Raw genomic sequence first — 18,120 nt, forward strand, 5'->3', positions numbered from 1 at the left:
GCCATCAGCTGGGGCGTGGGGCCAGCCAGCTCGTGAACGGGGCTCCGGGCGGAGGAGCAGTGTGTGGAAACTGCAATTCCAGGGCCCACTCCAGCTGGGCGTCGTGAAAGACAGAAGCCTCCAGAATCTGTTCTATCAATAATGTCCCCATGCGGGTCTCCCTGTGGGCACTGGGAGTTTCCTAACCACCAGTTAGAGGCACAGATGGGTTCTTGGAGTTCCCATTGTGCCTCAGAGGGTTAGACTTCCAACGAGCATCCATGAGGACACGGGTTCGATCCCAGGCCTTGTTCAGTGGGTTAAGGATTTGGCATTGCCGCTAGCTGCGGTGTAGGTCACAGACGCGGCTCGGATCTGGCGTTGCTGTGGCTGCGGCATAGGCTGGCAGCTGCAGCTCCAATTCAACCCCTAGCCTGGGACCCTCCATGTGCCACAGGTGCAGCCCTAAAAAAGAAAGAAAAAACAAAAAGATGGGTTTGGGGCTTGCCTTGCTGTGTGCTTTAGGGAATTCTCTTCCCCTCTCTGGGCGTGTTTCCCTATTTGTAAGGTGGATCAAAAGTTTTCAGCTCTTTTTTGCAACCAAAGCCTTTCTTCAAATGAAATTTTTCTCATGCTTTATAAGCAGAGCCCAGCTTTTAAAGCTGCCCTCCACTCCCAGTGGGCAAATGGTCTCCTTTCTTCAACCTCTGCTCCAGGTCTGGCTTTTGGGGTAAAGAAGGAAATCTACAAGGACCCTGGGCCTCGGCAGAGGCAGGTCTTCCCCAAGGGCCAGACCCAGGGCCGGCAACCAGCACCTACTAGCCCAGAAGGCTGTCTCCAGCAAGAGCCAGTTCTCAGCCCTGGGATGCCCAGGCACCTTGGGAGCCCACCGCCCATCCCCCACCGGGCCGGCCAGCTCTGGCTGCGCACAGGACCGCCTGCCCACAAAGCTGCAGCTGTCAGTTTGAATTATGGCAGCGGCCTTCAGATAATTTCATCAACTCGAAAGTGACCCCGACCGAATTGCACTCTCCATGTCACACCGGCCAGCTGCAGGGACAGGGCGAGGCCGCTGGGTGGGCTTAGAGGCATTCCTCCTCCCCCAGCGCCCTCCTTTTCCCTGCGGCCTGCCTGCACTCTCAGGCCCAGCACTAGGTGGCAAGGACTCTCAGAATGGGGGCGTTTGTCTCCTCCCACGGAAACCAAGCGAGAAGGGACCAGGGGAGGCTGGAGGCCCCGGGGTTGCTCCTCTACCAGCCCTGGAGAGGCGTTAAGGATGCCGCCTATACACGCCTCCTCCCCCACAGCTCACAGCCCCAAGGACAGATGCCCGGTGGCCTCTGATGAGGCTCCTCCCACCTGCCTGTCACAGCTCTTTGGGGCTGGGAGGGCTCAGTGCCCACTCAGGTTACAGATGCAGAGACTGAGGCCTAGAGAGGGGAAGGGGCTGGCTCGGGCCACACAGCGCCGGGGCCAGAGGGGAAGGGGGCTATGGACGTGAGGAAACACAGTCTTTCCTCGAGATCTGGACGCCACAGGCAGCCTCCACCCGCCGTCCGGCCGTGGGTGCGGAGATCCCGCCGGGAGGGTTGTTAGGTCCAGAAAGTCGCCCTGATCGCACGCCGTGCGCCTGTCCGTCCAGAGTGTAACTGCAACCAGATCGGCTCCGTGCACGACCGGTGCAACGAGACCGGCTTCTGCGAGTGCCGCGAGGGCGCGGCGGGGCCCAAGTGCGACGACTGCCTCCCCACGCACTACTGGCGCCAGGGCTGCTACCGTGAGTGCGCGCGGTCCCCGTGGGCGGGGCCAGGAGGGCGGGGCGGGGCCTGATGCGACAGGTGACGGAGTCGGTACCTGGAAGGGAGCTGGAGACAAAAGCGGAGCTGGGGGGCAGATGGCAGAAGGGTTTGCGAGAAGGGAGGGAGGCTGTCCGAGGAAGTGATGGGTCGGCGGAGACCCGCGGGAAGCGGGCGGAAGGGCCCCCAGGCATATGGAACAGCACACGTTAAGCTCTGGAGGCCGGAAAGCAGGTGCGTCGGAAGAACCGCACCAAGGCCAGTGCCTGGGGCGGGAGCTGGGGGTTGGGGGCGGCGAGACCCCGGGGCCGGGGGCAGGCGCCAGGTCTCGCCTGGCTCTTGATACCACCCGCACAGGGACCGTTCGCCCCAAGTGCGCCCTGAGCCTCCAACACCTCCTGGTCCAGGCCGCGCCCCCAAGGTTCCCACGTCCCAGTCGCAGAAGCTCCAGCATGGGGTGGGGGTGTGGACTGGGCCACCATCCGCGTTAACTGCCCCTCGCCCTGCAGCCAACGTGTGCGACGACGACCAGCTGCTGTGCCAGAACGGCGGCACCTGCGTGCAGAACCAGCGCTGCACCTGCCCGCGCGGCTACACCGGCGTGCGCTGCGAGCAGCCCCGCTGCGACCCCGCCGACGACGACAGCGGCCTGGACTGCGACCGCGCGCCCGGGGCCCCCCGCGCCCCGCCACCCTGCTCGGCTGCCTGCTGCTGCTGGGGCTGGCGGCCCGCCTGGACTGCTGAGCCCGCCGGAGGACCCCCGGCCGGGTGGGCTGGTCCACGAGCACCGCCGCGCCCTGCGCCCTGCGCCCGGGGAGCTGGGGGCCCCGGGGCCGGCGTCCGAGGCCCGACGGCGAGAAGGGTGCGGCCCGAGCTGCTCCCAGGTGCTACTCAGCAGTCCTCCCGCCCCGGCCCCCAAGTGGCACCTGCCCCCGCCCCGGCCCTGCAGCAGGGGGCGCTGTGGGGCCCTGGCCCCAGCGGCCTGCGATTTTGGTCTTAGTTTTTCTATTACCCCCTCCACTCTCCTTTTTTTGTTTTTCTGTTGGGGGTGAGATAGGGGGTGGGGAGAAGGGCGGCTCACCCCAGCACCCCCGGGTCCTGCCTCCTGCCCTCCCCTCTTCACGCTGACACACACGACTGTTGCAGACACGGCCTGCGCGCGTCCCTGGCTCGCCATCCGCCAGCGGGCCGGAAACTCCAGTTGCCTACGACTCGAGTCGCTGACTTAGATTCTCTTTTATATTCTTTCTTTGTTTTTCTTTGCGACCCACCAGACCAGGGAGCTCACTGTCTGGGGAAGGGAGTTAGGAAGGAGGGTGTTGGGAGGGCCGGAAACTTCCTTTTGTAAAGAACAATTCGTGTTCGTCTTAACGCTGGTCACCTCCGCGGCGGCGGCGGGCGGGCGAGGGTATAGAACCTGACAGTAAAGAATCTGCTCACTGCTGCCTCCAGGGCCTGTTTTTGTTCTGTTCTTTTATGCCCAGCAAGCTTGGGGTTGAAAGCGGAGCCCGCAAGATTTCACTCTCAGGCCATCCTTCCCCAAGCGCTTCTGTGCATGACAGGCAGGCATGGTCAGCAGAGCTCTCTCTTGGCTTGGCCACCCGTGGCTCTGCAATGACCACGTGTTCCCCACATTTGGGAAATTGTTGCCTTCCTCCCCCACCCCTTACCCCACCACCCCCAACCCCCGCAAAAAAAAAAAAAAAAAAAAAAAAATTCAGAGTTTATGGACACTTTTCCTTAGCTGCCCTCAAATTTAAAAAGCACATAGTGGAAGGAGTTCCCTTGTGGTGCAGTGGATTAAAGATCCTGCCTTGTCACTTCAGCAGTTCAGGTCGCTGCTATGGCTGCTGTGGCTTGGGTGCAGCCAAAAAAAAATCACCAAAAAAAACAAAAAAAGACATGTATACCATTGCTTAGAGTCCAAGGGAAGTGACTGGCAGAGCATCCTAATAGGGCTTGACTTGAATGCTCCTGTTTGTAAATCAGAATAGCAGGTCCTATCAGACCTTCTGGCCTGATGTCTGCCGGTCTGCCGCTTCTCCTGCCTTCTGCCAGAGCCCTCTGTGGGCCAGATTCCAAGGTGGGCATAGACGGGTGGAGGTGGCAACCCAGGGACTTACAGTCGACCCCTCTCCCCTTTCTCTTTCTCTCCAGCATCAGGAAGGAGGACAGCCAAGGGGCTAGGGGCAGTGTGGGAGATGTGAAAGAATGATGTGCGCATTAGCATATTAAAGGCTCTGACAAGTCCTGCAGGAAATCTGCTGACTTGGCCTATCAAAAGTTTGTTTGCAAAATGTATTTGACCTTGGAAGGTTTTAATTTTTTCATCTGAAAAAAAGGAAGAATGGAGTCCGTTAGCTTAGCCCTGTGCTTCGGGAGGGCCTGGGCGCGGGGTGGGGGTGGGGGGTGGACTTCCTGCGGTCTCTCTAGAAGGTCTGGATTTCTCTGCCCTCCGACTTCCTATCACAGCAGGCCTGAAGATTCCCACCCCAAGGATCAGGTTCTAGTCCCGTTGCCCCACCTGCAGTTACCTTCTGGCTGTAGCCACTCTTTCCAGGCTGGGAAGCTCAGAACTGGATCCCTCCTGTGAATCCCCAAAGCAAGACTCGGACGGAGCTTTAGCAGAACTTGGCCTTGAGGGTGACACAGCTACTAGTGGATATAAAATATGCTTACAGCCTCGCTGGGCCAAACACCAGCCCCTCCTGACCTTCTCTCAGCCCCCACCCCGAAGAAGTGCCTTCTGCCAGGTTCCCCCCACCCCGTGGCCTCCCCATCACCATCCGTGCCCTCTTTCTTAAGGACAGAACCCTGCTTATTCCAGTGGCTGAAAGCAAACCTCCCTGGGGGGCTCCCTGTGGGGAGGGGTGTCCACGTGACACAGCTCTGGCCAATGAGATTTAAGCAGGGGTGATGGGGGGGCCCAGAAAACTCCTCAGAAGCCTCTCCTCCCCTCCCTCCTTGCCAAGCCTCAGTCGCCAAGTCTGGAGCCCTGGCTTCTCTCTTGCCCCTCCCTCCATGCTCAGTCAGCATGGGTGAGGTGCCACCCTCAGGACGCTGGAGCCGAGAAGGTGGCTGTTTGTTTTCTGAGGACCTAGCAGAGAAGGGACACCTGCCCTGGGCGCCAACCTCCGCACTTCTTAACCCGTGAGAAAAAATAAACCCTGGTGTGATGAAAACTGGTCTTTGGGTTTTCTGTTACACACAGACTTACCAGTCCCTACCTACCAGTTCCTACCAGACCCCCCGGGCCCAGCATCTGGCCCCCTGAGTCCACCAGGGGCCAGAACAACCACCCCCTCCCTCAGCCATAGCCCCCATCATAACACTGCCCACGAGGCAGAGCACAGATTAAGCGGCTTAAGGCCAGGGCTTCAGAATTTGCTGCCTCAAACCCTGTGTTTTCAGACCAGTACCCACCCCACCTCCACCTCCAGGCTGACCCAAGTCCACCTCTAGAGAAACATCAGCTGCTGCCTGCAACTTGTAAGCAGTGGGAGGAGTTCCCTGGTGGCCTGGTGGTTGAGGGTTTGGCGTTATCCCTGCAAACAGCTGTCACCTTCCTCCTAAGGATCATGGTGTTAAAATATGGAGGAGCCACAAGAATTCACCCCCAACACACACACGTACACACAGTCTTAGGTCTGGCTCCCTTGATGGAAGCAGAGCTTGAGACAGGGGTTCAGGGCGTGGATTTTGGAAGGTGTGCTGCTCGGAAACACACGTAAGGCAGTGAGGGAATTAGGAGAGGGAGAGGGAGGGGCCCGAGAGAATGTCCAGCCGCAGCCTGGTCCACCCCGGAGGCCTCTGAGCACAAGTCCCGTCCTGAGACAAGGGCAAGGGGCAGTCTCGTGTCGCTGGCTTCATGCTGGATCTGGGGGGTGTAGTATAAGCCCCCCCGCCCCAGTACAGAGGGTGGGCAGCTGTGAGCTGTTAAGAAGCATCACAGCAGTGGAGGCGTTTCCCATAGACGGGCTCTGGGCCGGGCTCACACACACACACACACACACACACACAAACCTCTTTGTGTCACCCTCGGTATGTCCCCAGAGGGCTCCTGAGAGGTCTGAGAGGAGGGGTCCTGGGTGGTAGCACTCTGTCCGCCCCGACCTCTCAGCCGGACCAGCAGCGCTGTGTCAGCTTCCTTGGGACAAGCCTCTGTGCACGAGGGCCAAGGAGGTGGAGCACGTCGCAAATCAGAGTGGCAGCCCAGGTCCCCCAGGACGCAGCTCAGGCCCTGACCCCGGCCGGAGGGGGAGGAACGTTGCCAGTGGCCATTTGGAAAACTCTGACGTCTTCCAGGCAGCGGAGAAGGAGGAAAAAACAAGGTGAGCAGAGCCAGAGTCACAGCCCGCCTCTTGTCAACGGCGCGCCTGGCCCAGAGCTCCTGCTTTGACATCTGGTGCTGAGAGGCGAAGAGAAGGCTCCCATTTCACAGCTCAGATGTTAACAGCCACAGTCCACAGGCGTAGCTCGGCAGCATTGAACTTAACCTTCATGGTCACCCCAGGACAGGTTTCTCACTCTCGGTGCTGTTGACGTTTGGGGCTGGATGGTTCTTGCTGGGGGTGGGGGGTGAGGTGGCTGTGCTGTGTGTCCTAGGATGTGTACCAGCCTCTCTGATCTGGAGCCTCTAGACACCAGTAGCATGTCCTTCCTGGTGGTGACAATCAAAAACGCCTCTGGACATTGCAATCTGGGGGCAAAATCCCCCCAGACTGAGAACGACTGTCCCTGGTAGAAGGGGTTGTCTACCCATTTAACAGAGAGGGAAGCTGAGGCCCAGAGACGGAGATAACTTGCCTTAAGTCACACTGCCAAGAAGCGGGTGCAGAAGGCGACTCAGGACAGCCTGACTCCAGAGCCCAGTGTTCACCCAGGCCCTGCAGCTTCAGCAGCCCAGGCGGTGGCTCAGGCTCCTGCCTGCCCCCCTCCTCGGCCCCTGCAGCAGCTCCCCGGCTGGGCAAGCAGCCCTGGGGAACCTGTCGTCATCGGAATGGCTTTGCTGTCAGGGGAAAGGCCTCACCCCCGGCCCTCCTGCCCCCTCTAAATAAGCAGGCCTGCTGTGTCAGCAGTTATGAGGCATTAACTGGCACCTGGGGAGCAGGCCTGGGCGGGCAGGGCTGAGAGGGGCTCACCCCGATGCCAGCACCCGTGCCCCAGGCCCTGCATCTCCAGCTGCCCAGTCTCCCCCGGACCCCAGGGGACCACCCCATCTCAGGCCTGAAGAGTTAGGGGGAAAGGCCCAGGGAAGAAAAACTTGATGTGTTTTTTCCCCCTCTGTAAAACACAAATCACGCCTTGCAGGGGAGTTAGAACATACAGAAATGTGAAATAATAATTTTTAAATTAAAATCGCCCACAATCCTCCATCCAGAGCTAATAACTGTTAATATTTTCTGATGTACATTTCTAGTGCTTTTCCATAAAACAAACCCCCACGCAGTCTGCCCAACATTTGCTAAGATAGTGCTAAGCATCGCATTGAGGCTGCACAGCCCTCCTTTCAAGGACCCCAGCCATGAAGCTAGGAAGCGGGCTCCAGGAATAGAGCCATTTCACAGCGGGGACCACCGAGGCTCCAGAAGAGCCTGGTCTGAGATCTTGGGTACAGCACAAAAAGACACCTCTGGGTGACTTAAGCAGAAAAGGAGATTATTTGAAAGATCACGGGACCCACAGACACAGGCCAGATGCTCGGGGTGGGGTGAGGGGTGCCAGGAAGCCCGCACCACGTCCCGTATCCTGGCCTGAGAGCCACTGCTGCGTCCACAGGCAGCACCTCGGGCCCAGGCCTGCCTCCTGATGGCCTCCCCATCAGGCCCTCCACCTTGTGTCCAGCTTCCCACCCCATCAGAGGAGCTCCGCTGTCTTTCCCCAACCAGAGGAAGGGCACAAAGAAATGCTGACTCTTCAGCACAGAGAGGGTGAGCAAGTGGCCAAGGTCACACAGCCTGGAAGAGACAGAGTCTGGGTTGCAAATCCACAGTCTCCCGTGCAGAAGCTCTAGCTTGTAACACTGAGCTGCTGGGCTGCCACTTTTCCCTCTATTTTATTTATTTTGGCAACAATGGCCTCATCTTATACACACCCTTCTTTAGCCAGCGTAACAAAATGTAGCAATACTCTATCCAAGGAGATCTTTGTGTTTGTTTGTTTGTTTGTTTTTCGTCTTTTTGCCATTTCTTGGGCCACACCCGTGGCATATGGAGGTTCCCAGGCTAGGGGTCTAATTGGAGACAGCAACGTGGGATCCGAGCCGCGTCTGCAACCTACACCACAGCTCATGGCAACACCGGATCCTTAACCCACTGAGCAAGGCAGGGATCAAACCTGCAACTAATGGTTCCTAGTTGGATTCGTTAACCTCAGTTCCTAGTTGGATTTGTTAACCACCACTGCGCCACACGGGAACTCCCCAAGGAGGTCTTTGGAAATAAAAAGGAAATGCAAAACTTCTCCCTTTTACTTTAGGCTCCTCCCCGCCCCGGCCGATTGCCTTCTGCTCGCCCACTGCCATGGCCTCACGACCAGGTCTGGTCTGGCCCCCAGAACCCTGGCATGGGGTTCCCCAAAGCACAGAAGACCTTTGCAAAGGTGGGTGGAGGCTGGAATTCAGGTAGGTGCCCCTGGGCCGCAGCTACAGATGGCTTCTGGCCAGAGGACTCAGCAGGGAGGACCTGGCCAGGAGCAGCTGGAGTGGGGCCCCAAGCCCCAGGAGCTTGAGGAGCTGTGCCCTGCAGCTGACACTAGAAGCGCTGGGGCCTGTCTCACGCTGTCCATCTCACAGCTGACCCAGTGCCCATATTTCTCCCCCAAAGACAGGGATGGGGGAGTGGGGGGGCAATGTTTCCAAAGGCAGAAGGGATAGCATTGAGGGGCCCTCTGGTCTGTCCACCTGAGTTTGAAGCCATCCTCCCCCACCAGGATCACCTTAGGCAAGCGACTCGGTCTCTCTGTGCCTCAGTCTCCTTCCCACCAGACCCTGCCGCCCATGGCATGCGGAAGTTCCCCAGCCAGGGACCGAACCCACTCCACAGCAGTCACCAGAACCAGAGCAGGGACAACAGTGATCCTTAACCTGCTGAGCCACCAGGGAACTCCTGTGCCTCAGTCTCCTGATCTGTGAAATAGGGATGTCAAAACCAGTACTGGGAGTCCCTGTTGTGACTCAGTGGTTAAAGAACCTGACTAGTAACCATGAGGTCATGGGTTCGATCTCTGACCTTGCTCAGTGGGTTAAGGATCCAGTGTTGCCTGCCATGAGCTGTGGTGTAGGTTGCAGACACAGATGGGATCCCACATGGCTGTGGCTGTGGCGTAGGCTGGCGGCTACAGCTCCACTGGACCCCTAGCCTGGGACCCTCCATACGCCACAGGTGTGGCCCTAAAAAGACAACAACAACAACAACAAAAAACCCCAAAAAACAAAACCCCAAAACCACAAAAACAGTACCTGCAGCATAGATAGGGCTGTTGTGGAGTTCCTGTCATGGCTCAGTGGTTAACGAATTTTACTAGGAACCATGAGGTTGTGGGTTCAATCCCTGGCCTCGCTCAAGTGGGTTAAGGATCTGGCGTTGCTGTGGCTGTGGTATAGGCTGGTGGCCACAGCTCCGATTGGACCCCTAGCCTGGGAGCCTCCATACGTCGTGGGAGTGGCCCTAGAAAAGGCAAAAAGACAAAAAAATAAAAAAAAAAAAGGATAGGGCTGTGGTGAAGATGACGCAAGTTGGCAGGTGGAGTGCCGGCCCAAAGGAACCAGTGTCGGCTGGTATGCATTTCCTCCCTGTGCCCCCCAGACCTGCCAAGTGGGTGCAGTATTACTCAGCCCTTCCCTCCCTCCCTCCCCCGGCACACGTGCTGGGCCCCAGGGCACGAGAACCAGGCAGACCCACTTTGCCTCCCCCGACGCCCAGCACCCCGGGGCACAGTGGGCGCCCTTCCCCATGCCAGTCCTCACCTCCCTCGTCATCTTCCACTGGGTCCGGGGCCGAGCAGACGCAGGTGGCCCTGCCCTCAGGGGCCACCTCGGGGCCACATCGGGGCCACAAAGCAGTGAGGCAGAGAAGGGCAGGGGGAGCCTCCAGAGACAGAGACGAAGGGCACGCGCTCTCGTGCTGTGTACAGTCCTCTCCGGAGCTGTTGGAAGAGGGGCCCGTGGTGGGGGCGGCAAGGGGGCTGGTGGGGAGGGGACAGGGAGGGATCAACCTCCCGGGGCGTCTTCAGGGGGCGCCGAGAAGCCCACGCCTGTCACCCCACTGAGACAGACCTCGTGGAGACCCGGGACCACCCTCCCTGCTCCTCCAGGGCCCCAGCACTGGTAGCCCAGCCGAAGGGGTGGAAACAGGGAGCCCAGACTTTGGTTTCTTTCCTTCTCTCTTTTTTCATATTTATTTTTTATTAGAATGTGGTCGATTTACAGTGTTGAGTCAATTTCTGCTGCACAGCAAAGTGACCCAGTCATACGTAATTTGTTTTTTTTCTTTTTAGGGCCGCACCCACAGCCAATGGAAGTTCCCAAGCCAGGGATCGAATTGGAGCTACAGCTGCCATCCTACACCACAGCTCACAGCAACGCTGGATCCTTAACCCAGTGAGCGGGGCCAGGGATGGAACCCGTGTCCTCATGGATCCTAGTCGGCTTCATTTCCACTGAGCCACAACGGGAACGGCCATCCATATATATATATATACTTTCCCTTTCTTACGTTCTATCAAGTTCTGTCCCAGGGAGTGGACAGAGTTCCCTGTGCTGCTTTTCCTTTCTAAATGTAACAGTTTGCATCTACCAACCCCGAACTCCCCGTCCATCCCACTTCTTCCTCCTTCCCTAGACCTTGGGTTCTAAACACGCTTCTCCCCTAAGAGGAAGCAGCGCTCCTCCGAGTGGAGGCCGATTCCACGGCTGGACAAAGAAAGGCCGTCACAAGGTCAGGAGGTGCCCGCTGGGAGTTCATTCGCACCCAGGCTGCGGGGACGGCCCTCCCAGGTGTGCAGGGCCAGGACGAGAGGGCCCAGGTGGTGGGGTGACCCTTGATGGGGAAGGAGGCTGGGGTTCCCCTCCCCGAGCAGCTGCCCCTCTGGCCTTTCATTCAGTAACCGCTTTGCTGAGCCCCACAGTGTCCCCTGGCTCTAGGGGGCCAGGATGGGAAGGCCAGGAGGCCTTGTGGGGACCCCCCATGAGGAGGAGGTGGTTACGCTGAGCCCCAAAGGGGGTGAACACCTGTTGAGGGCTCATGGGGACGCCGCTCAGCTGAACGCAGCCCCCAGGGCCTGCCCGGATCATGATGTGCTAACAGGGCCTTTTCCGCAGGCTCCCAGCACTGCCTTTTTTTTGTCTTTATGTCTTTTAGGGCCACACCCTTGGCACATGGAGGTTCCCAGGCTAGGGGTCGAATTGGAGCTGTAGCCACTGGCCTACACCACAGCCACAGCAACACGGGATCCGAGCCACCTCTGTGACCTATACCACAGTTCATGCCAATGCTGGATCCTAAAGCCATTGAGCGAGGCCAGGGATCAAACCCGCATCCTCATGGTTCCTAGTCCAGTTCCCTAACCACTGAGCCACGATGGGAACTCCAGGGACAACGCCTTTTTAAAAAGAGAAAAAATAAGCAAATAAAAAATAGAGAAAAGTGACTAAAGAACACGTGTGTCTTTAAAATTATTTTTATTGTGAAAGTAATTCATACACACCATACAACAAACGGAAAAATGAAGAAAAAATGTACGTGTGTACACTTAGAATTACTCCCTAGAACGGGCAGATACAGGGGATTTTCAGGGCAGTGAAAATATTCTGTATGATACTCTGACGGTGGGTTCATGTCATCACACATTTGTCAAAAGCCATGGACTGCACAGCCCCAAGAGTGAGCCCGGATGTCAGCTGTGGACTCTAGGTGATAACGACCTGTCGGTGTAGCTTCACCCATTGTAACGAACGTACCCTCTGGTGGGGATGCTGGTGGCGGGGGAGGTTGTGGGCAGGTGCAGGGAGGGGCATACGGGAAACTTCCGTACCTTCTGCTCAATATTGCTATCAGTGTAAAACTGCTCTAAAAAATAAACTCTATTTAAAAAAATAAAACGACCTAACTCTTGTTGCCATTCTGGTGAATGTCTTTTTAGGGTGTTTTTTTTTTTTTTTTTTTTTTTTTTTTTTTGGCCATGCTCAAGTCATGTGGAAATTCCCCAGCCAGGGATGGAACCCATGCCACAGCAGCAACTTGAGCCACAGCAGTGACAAAGTTGGATCTTTAACTCACTGATCCACCAGGGAACTCCATAGGTTTTTCCTTTTCTTTCTTTTGTTTTGGTCTTTTTAAGGCCTCACCTGCAGCATATGAAGATTCCCAGGCTAGGGGTGGAACCAGAGGTACAGCCACCGGCCTACACCACAGCCACAGCAACGCAGGATTGTTAACCCACTGAGTGAGGCCAGGGGTTGAAACTGTGTCCTCATGGATGCTAGTCAGATTCGTTTCCGCTGAGCCACGACGGGAACTCTGTGTAGGCTTTTTTTCTAGTACAAAAAACAATACAGGAAGTTACCGTCGTGGCGCAGTGGTTAACGAATCCAACTAGGAACCATGAGGTTGCGGGTTCGGTCCCTGCCCTTGCTCAGTGGGTTAACGATCCGGCGTTGCCGTGAGCTGTGGTGTAGGTTGCAGACGCGGCTCGGATCCCGCGTTGCTGTGGCTCTGGCGTAGGCCGGTGGCTACAGCTCCGATTCAACCCCTAGCCTGGGAAACTCCATATGCCGCGGGAGCGCCCTAGAAAAGGCAAAAAGACAAAACAAAACAAAACAAAACAACAACAAAGCAATACAAGAGTTCCCACTGTGGCACAGCAGGATCAGCAGCATCTCTGTAGTGATGGGACATAGGCTTGATCCCCAGCCCAGCACAGGAGGTTAAGGACTGGGCATTGCCACAGCTGTGGTGTAGGTCACAATTGCAGCTTGGATCGCATCCCTCATCCGTATCCCGTGGGGCACACATACATACAAACACACACACATATACACACAGAAGAAAACTAGAACCCCACCTTCCCATAGTACTGTGGGCGTTCTCCATCTACCACGGTCTGTTTTTATATCTGGGTCTGTCACCTTGCCCCAGAGAGGTGCCATCATTAACCCTCCCGCAGTGTTGGTTGCACAGCCATGTCAGGAAGTTACAACATTGCTGGTAAGCGGGATGGGTCTCTCGAGCCCATAATTGCCCGAGAGCAGATGGCTAGTTACGGGCTGTTCCAGTCAAGGCATTTAAGTTGCAAAGAATGGAACCCGTGAAGCCTGGCCTCTGTGATCAAGGGAGTTACTGGTGGGACATGGGGATTGAGGTGCAAAGGGCAGGGCTCCACATCAGGCCCCACCCGAGCATGCTGTCCCCACGGCTTGGTTCCCAGGGAAGGGGGAGACATGTCCTGACGTGCCGTCCTCTGATGTCACAGCCTCAAGCCCAGATGCAATCGCCTCCAAGGGCCCTGGACTGCCTCCCTGTCCTGCGTCCTCGCATGACAGACGACTGAGCACTGCCCGGGAAAACGCTTCTTCGTGTGCACCAGGGGAACACGACAGGAGAAAAAGTCACAACCCCCAGCGTCCGCCAGAGTAGAATGGACGGACTGTGGCACGTTCCTAAAATGGAATGAATACGACGTCGTCTCAGGAATACAAGGATGAGAGCTCTTGGGAGTTCCCGTCGTGGCTCAGCAGAAGAGAGTCTGACTGGTGTCCACGAGGGCGCAGGTTTCGACCCTGGCCTCGCTCAGTGGGTTAAGGATCTGGTGTGGCCATGAGCTGTGGTGACGGTCGCAAATGTGGCTCGGAAACGGTGTGGCCGTGGCTGTGGTGTAGGTTGCAGCTGTGGCTCAGATTTGAGTCCATGTGCCAAAAAGAGAAGAAAAAAAGAAAGAAATATGAGAGAGAGTGAGCAGTCAGTCGCAAAATACCCATTGATACATCGACATAAAGTTCAAAATTAAGTAAATATAATTTCAGAGTATGTAGTGAAATTTTATACAAACTACAGAGTTTGGGATGCTGGTTACAATTAGGTGGAAGGCAGGAGGAAAAGCGACCAGAAGAAGCAGGGAGCGGCTGTCAGCAGTGGTGTCAGCAGTGACCTGTTTCTTATGCTGGGGGAGTAGACAGCACAATTGTCGTATTACGTCTCTCATTTTACACTGATCTTGTATACACTGATGTATAGGATTTATTTTACAAAGGTTTTAAGAGCCGGGTCTATGTCAATCAGCGGTCTAAGAACCACTGCAGAGGAGTTCCTGTGGTGGCGCAGCGGAAATGAATCCGACTAGGAACCATGAGGTGGCGGGTTCGATCCCTGGTGTCGCTCAGTGGGTTAAGGATCCAGTGTTGCCGTGAGCTGTGGTGTGGGTTGAAGACACAGCTTGGATCCTGCGTGGCTGTGGCTCTGGCGTAGGCCGGTGGCTACAGCTCCAATTCGACCCCTAGCCTGGGAACCTCCATATGCTACAGGTGTGGCCCTAAAAAGACAAAATTTAAAAAACCCCAGAGTGCTAATGCTTTTGTATCAAATTATATTTGTTACTTAAAGTGTATTTGATAGCTAAAGTTTTGGGTTTTTTTTTTTTTTTTTTTTTGCTTTTTAGTGTCACACTCATGGCATATGGAGGTTCTCAGGCTAGGGGTCGAATCAGAGCTGTTGCTGCTGGCCTACACCAGAGCTGCAACAATGAGGGATCTGAGCCATGTCTGCAACCTACACCACAGCTCATGGCAACACTGGATCCTTAACCCACCGAGCGAGGCCAGGGATGGGACCCGCAACCTCATGGTTCCTAGTTGGATTCGTTTCCCCTATGCCAAGACGGGAACTCCAGATAGCTCAAGTTTTAACATTCAAGAGAATCTGGCATATTCATTCATCAGATTAGTTTTATTTCAATTTGAAACATACTGAATAGCTCAATTTAAGAGTAAATTGAAAAGTTTAAGGACATTTTATTCAATGATTTTTTTTTTTTTTTTTTTTGCTTTTTCAGGGCTGCACCCACAGCATATGGAGGTTCCCAGGCTAGGGGTCAAATTGGAGCTGTAGCTGCCGGCCTACACCACAGCCACAGCAACATGGGATCAGAGCCACATCTGTCACCTACATCACAACGCAGGTGCAAGGCCAGGGATTGAACCTGCGTCCTCATGGATGCTAGTCAGATTCATTAACTGCTGAGTCACAACAAGAACTCCTATTTCACTTTTAATGTTTTTCGGGCTGCGCCTACAACATATGGAAGTTCCCAGGGTAAAAGTTGAATTGGAGCTGTAGCTGCCAGCCTACACCACAGCCACAGCAACACCAGATCTGAGCCACACCTGCGACCTACACCACAGCTCACGGCAACGCTGGATCCTTAACCGAGTGAGGCCAGGGATCGAACCTGCCACCTCATGGTTTCTTGTCCCATTCTTTACCACTGAGCCATGATGGGAACTGTTATTTTAAAAATCTCTTTTCTCCTGTTGCTTACCCCAGAGGCTGGCTCCTGCTCAACAAACACGTCTGCTACGAGCAGAGGGCTATGATGAAAGATTTGTGGACTGGATTTCTGCTTTACCCGTTGCTCTCATCAGCTACCATCACAGCACGCACGTGTGAAGCGTAAACACAAACAGCTTGGAGGACACGTTCCCCCGCCGCGGGGCAAAGGCAGGGCCATCTGTGGGCTCCCTGCCCAGCTGTGTGTTTGGGTGATTCCGGGCCACACCCGAGATGGGAGCCGGTGAGGGGTGGTCTCGGAGGATGGAGCTGGAGGAGCGGAGACGGTCACTTCTCGAGTGCCAGTGGCAAGTAGTAAGCAGCTACCCTTGTCACTGTGCCTTCAGAGAGACTGGAAGAACGACCGAGAGAATGACTTCGGCTGGTAGTCACAGCCCCTCTGCGCTCCCTAAAAACCCTCAGGGCCTCCCACCACCCTCAGGACGAGACCTGTCTGCTCACAGCCCAACAGGGCCCGAGACCTGGGCCTCCTCCGCCAGCCCGGCTTCCTCTTGCTCGTCGTCGTTGGGCGTCCAGGTTTTGTCTGCATTGCCGGCTTGTGCTCCAGCCTTCAGCTCTCGGCACCCTCTGCCTCCCCCGGCTGGCCTCCCCCAGCACAGCGCGGTGCTGCCTACCCTCCATACGGCTCGTTCTTCTTGGCTGAAAAGCACCGACTTGGGGGTTCACCTGGGTCCTGTGGGCCAGGGCTCCTGGTGCAGCTCCAGCTCCATGGTTCTGATTCGGGGATTCTCTTGAGGTTGCAGGGAAGGTGTTGGCTGGGGCTGCGCCACTCGAAGGCTTGACCGGGGCTGGAGGATCCGAGATGCTGCACTCACTGCCCACGTTGGTGCGGCCGGCTGTGGGCAGGAGCCTCGGTTCCTCCCCACGGGGACCTCTGCCCGCAGAGCCACTAGAGTGTCCTCACAGCACAGCAGCCGGCTTTCCCCAGAGCAAATGACCCGAGACAGGGCAGCGGGCCTCCAGTCTCAGGCCATCACTCCCTCAACACCCGGTTGGTTACACAGGTCCGCCCTCCTCACAGTGAGAGAGGACTGTGGAAGTCCGTCCCCACTTGGAGGGACCAGGACTTTCCGCGTCTGTGAGGGTTCAATGAACGAAGCGTAACAACTATCCCATAGATGTGACATGCGGATTTCAAGGACTTGGGCTGAATGCAGCTGTGGGAGCTGGTTAAACGGTCCCTGTGTCATCTTTTTCTTCTTCTTTCTTTTTAGGGCTGCACCTGTGGCACATGGAAGTTCCCAAGCTAGGGGCTGAATCAGAGTTGCAGCTGCCAGGCTCTGCCAGTCACAGTAATGCAGGAGCTGAGTCACCTTTGCGACCTATGCCACAGCTTGCAACAATGCTGGATCCTTAACCTACTGAGAGAGGCCAGGGTTGAACCCGCATCCTCATAGACATTAGTCAGGTTCTTAGCCCACAGAGCCACAATGGGAAGTCCCCCCGCCTTTTTTCTTTTTAGGGCCACACTTACGGCATATGGAAGTTCCCAGGCTTGGGGCCAAATTACAGCCGTAGCTGCCGGCCTCTGCCACAGCAAGGCAGGATCCCAGCCACACCTTCGACCTACACCACAGCTCATGGCAACACCGGATCCTTAACCCACTGATCGAGGCCAGGGTCAAACTCGCATCCTCGTGGATACCAGTCCGGTTTGTAACCTGCTGAGCCACAGTGGGAACTCCCTCCTCTACACCTGTTAGCCTCTTCCGCTCTAGAACTTCAGGGATTGGGGCCTGGAATTTCAGAACTTACTGGTAAAAAGAATCAGAAGAGAATTCAGACCCCAGGTGTCATTTCCAGGTAAAGAAACTGAAGCCCTGAAGACCAGGCGCTATGGGTGGCCCAGGGCAAGGCGGAGCCAAGGCAGACCTCCCTCCAGCCTCGCTCCTGAGGACACCAGCTCCTGGCCCAGGCCCTTTCCAGGGCTCCGTGCCAGCCTGGCATGTAGTCCTGCTCAGACCCCATTCATTTGGGCTCCTCCTCAACCCCACAGGCAGCCTTCTACCTGCCCCTCCTGCCAGCGTCAGGAGTCTCCCAGCTCCCGTTGCCTCTGGAAACCTCCTGAACAAGAGCAGAGATGCCCAGATGGCTTTTGGTGGAGGGCCTTGCCCTGTCCAGGGCACCTACAGGGAACAATGTATTGAGAAAAGCAGACGTGACCCCAGCGGGCCCCAAGGCTGCTCCCCTTTCTTCCTGATCCCTTAGGAGCCAGGCCTTAAGGCTGGCTGCTCCACAGAACCACCTGAGAGTGAGTTTAAACTTAAATTTTTTAAAAAGGGCAAGGACCTGCCCCCAGACCCATTCGGTCAGAAATTCTAGGGTAGGGCCCAGAAGTGGGAATTTTTCAAAAGTTCCCCAGATAACTAACTCCTCTCAGGCTGAAAACTATTAACGGTTCTATTTGCAGCCATGCTGCTTAAGAACAAAGCACAGCCGAGCCTGAGCTGCAAAAGGGAGCACAAAGGCCTCTCCCGCGGCTCAGACACCGTCCACCTGTGGACACCACTTACGCCATTTGACTTGGCAAATGCCTTTTGTACAGTGGGACACGGTGACAATAACTCAGGTCCTTGAAGAGTTCTGGAGGGATCCCCTGTGGACAGAAACTGCCTTTATGGCCCGCACGACACTGTAAATTCTACTTAAGCTGAAGCTAGATTTTAGTTTCCTCCCTGGCCCTGAATTATTTACTCCTCACACAATGGACGGTCAAACCCAGGAGGTGGTGGCGACTGCGTGCGGTGCGCGTTGGTCGGCAGTGACTTTAAAAATCACTGCTCCGG

General features: G+C 56.1%; 1 protein-coding gene and 1 long non-coding RNA gene across 3 annotated transcripts in view; one reads left to right on the top strand and one right to left on the bottom strand.

Moving 5' to 3' along the window:
* Nucleotides 1-2,606, top strand: part of NTNG2 (netrin G2) — a 69,593-nt gene extending 66,987 nt beyond the window's left edge. Inside the window, 3 exon segments of the mRNA XM_021070626.1 lie at nucleotides 1,622-1,756; nucleotides 2,285-2,449; nucleotides 2,452-2,606. Coding sequence (XP_020926285.1) covers nucleotides 1,622-1,756; nucleotides 2,285-2,449; nucleotides 2,452-2,519 — 368 coding nt within the window. The 3' untranslated portion in view covers nucleotides 2,520-2,606.
* Nucleotides 2,829-5,964, bottom strand: LOC106507242. 2 transcript variants are annotated; one of them, XR_001303098.2, is made up of 3 exons: nucleotides 5,799-5,964; nucleotides 5,204-5,344; nucleotides 2,829-4,427 (listed from the first exon to the last, which is right to left on the bottom strand). It is a non-coding gene; the product is annotated as an uncharacterized LOC106507242 (long non-coding RNA). The 2 variants fall into 2 exon arrangements; XR_001303099.2 differs by having other exon boundaries at nucleotides 2,829-4,430.

Source organism: Sus scrofa, chromosome 1 (genome assembly GCF_000003025.6).
Source record: "Sus scrofa isolate TJ Tabasco breed Duroc chromosome 1, Sscrofa11.1, whole genome shotgun sequence".
Lineage (NCBI taxonomy): Eukaryota > Metazoa > Chordata > Mammalia > Artiodactyla > Suidae > Sus > Sus scrofa.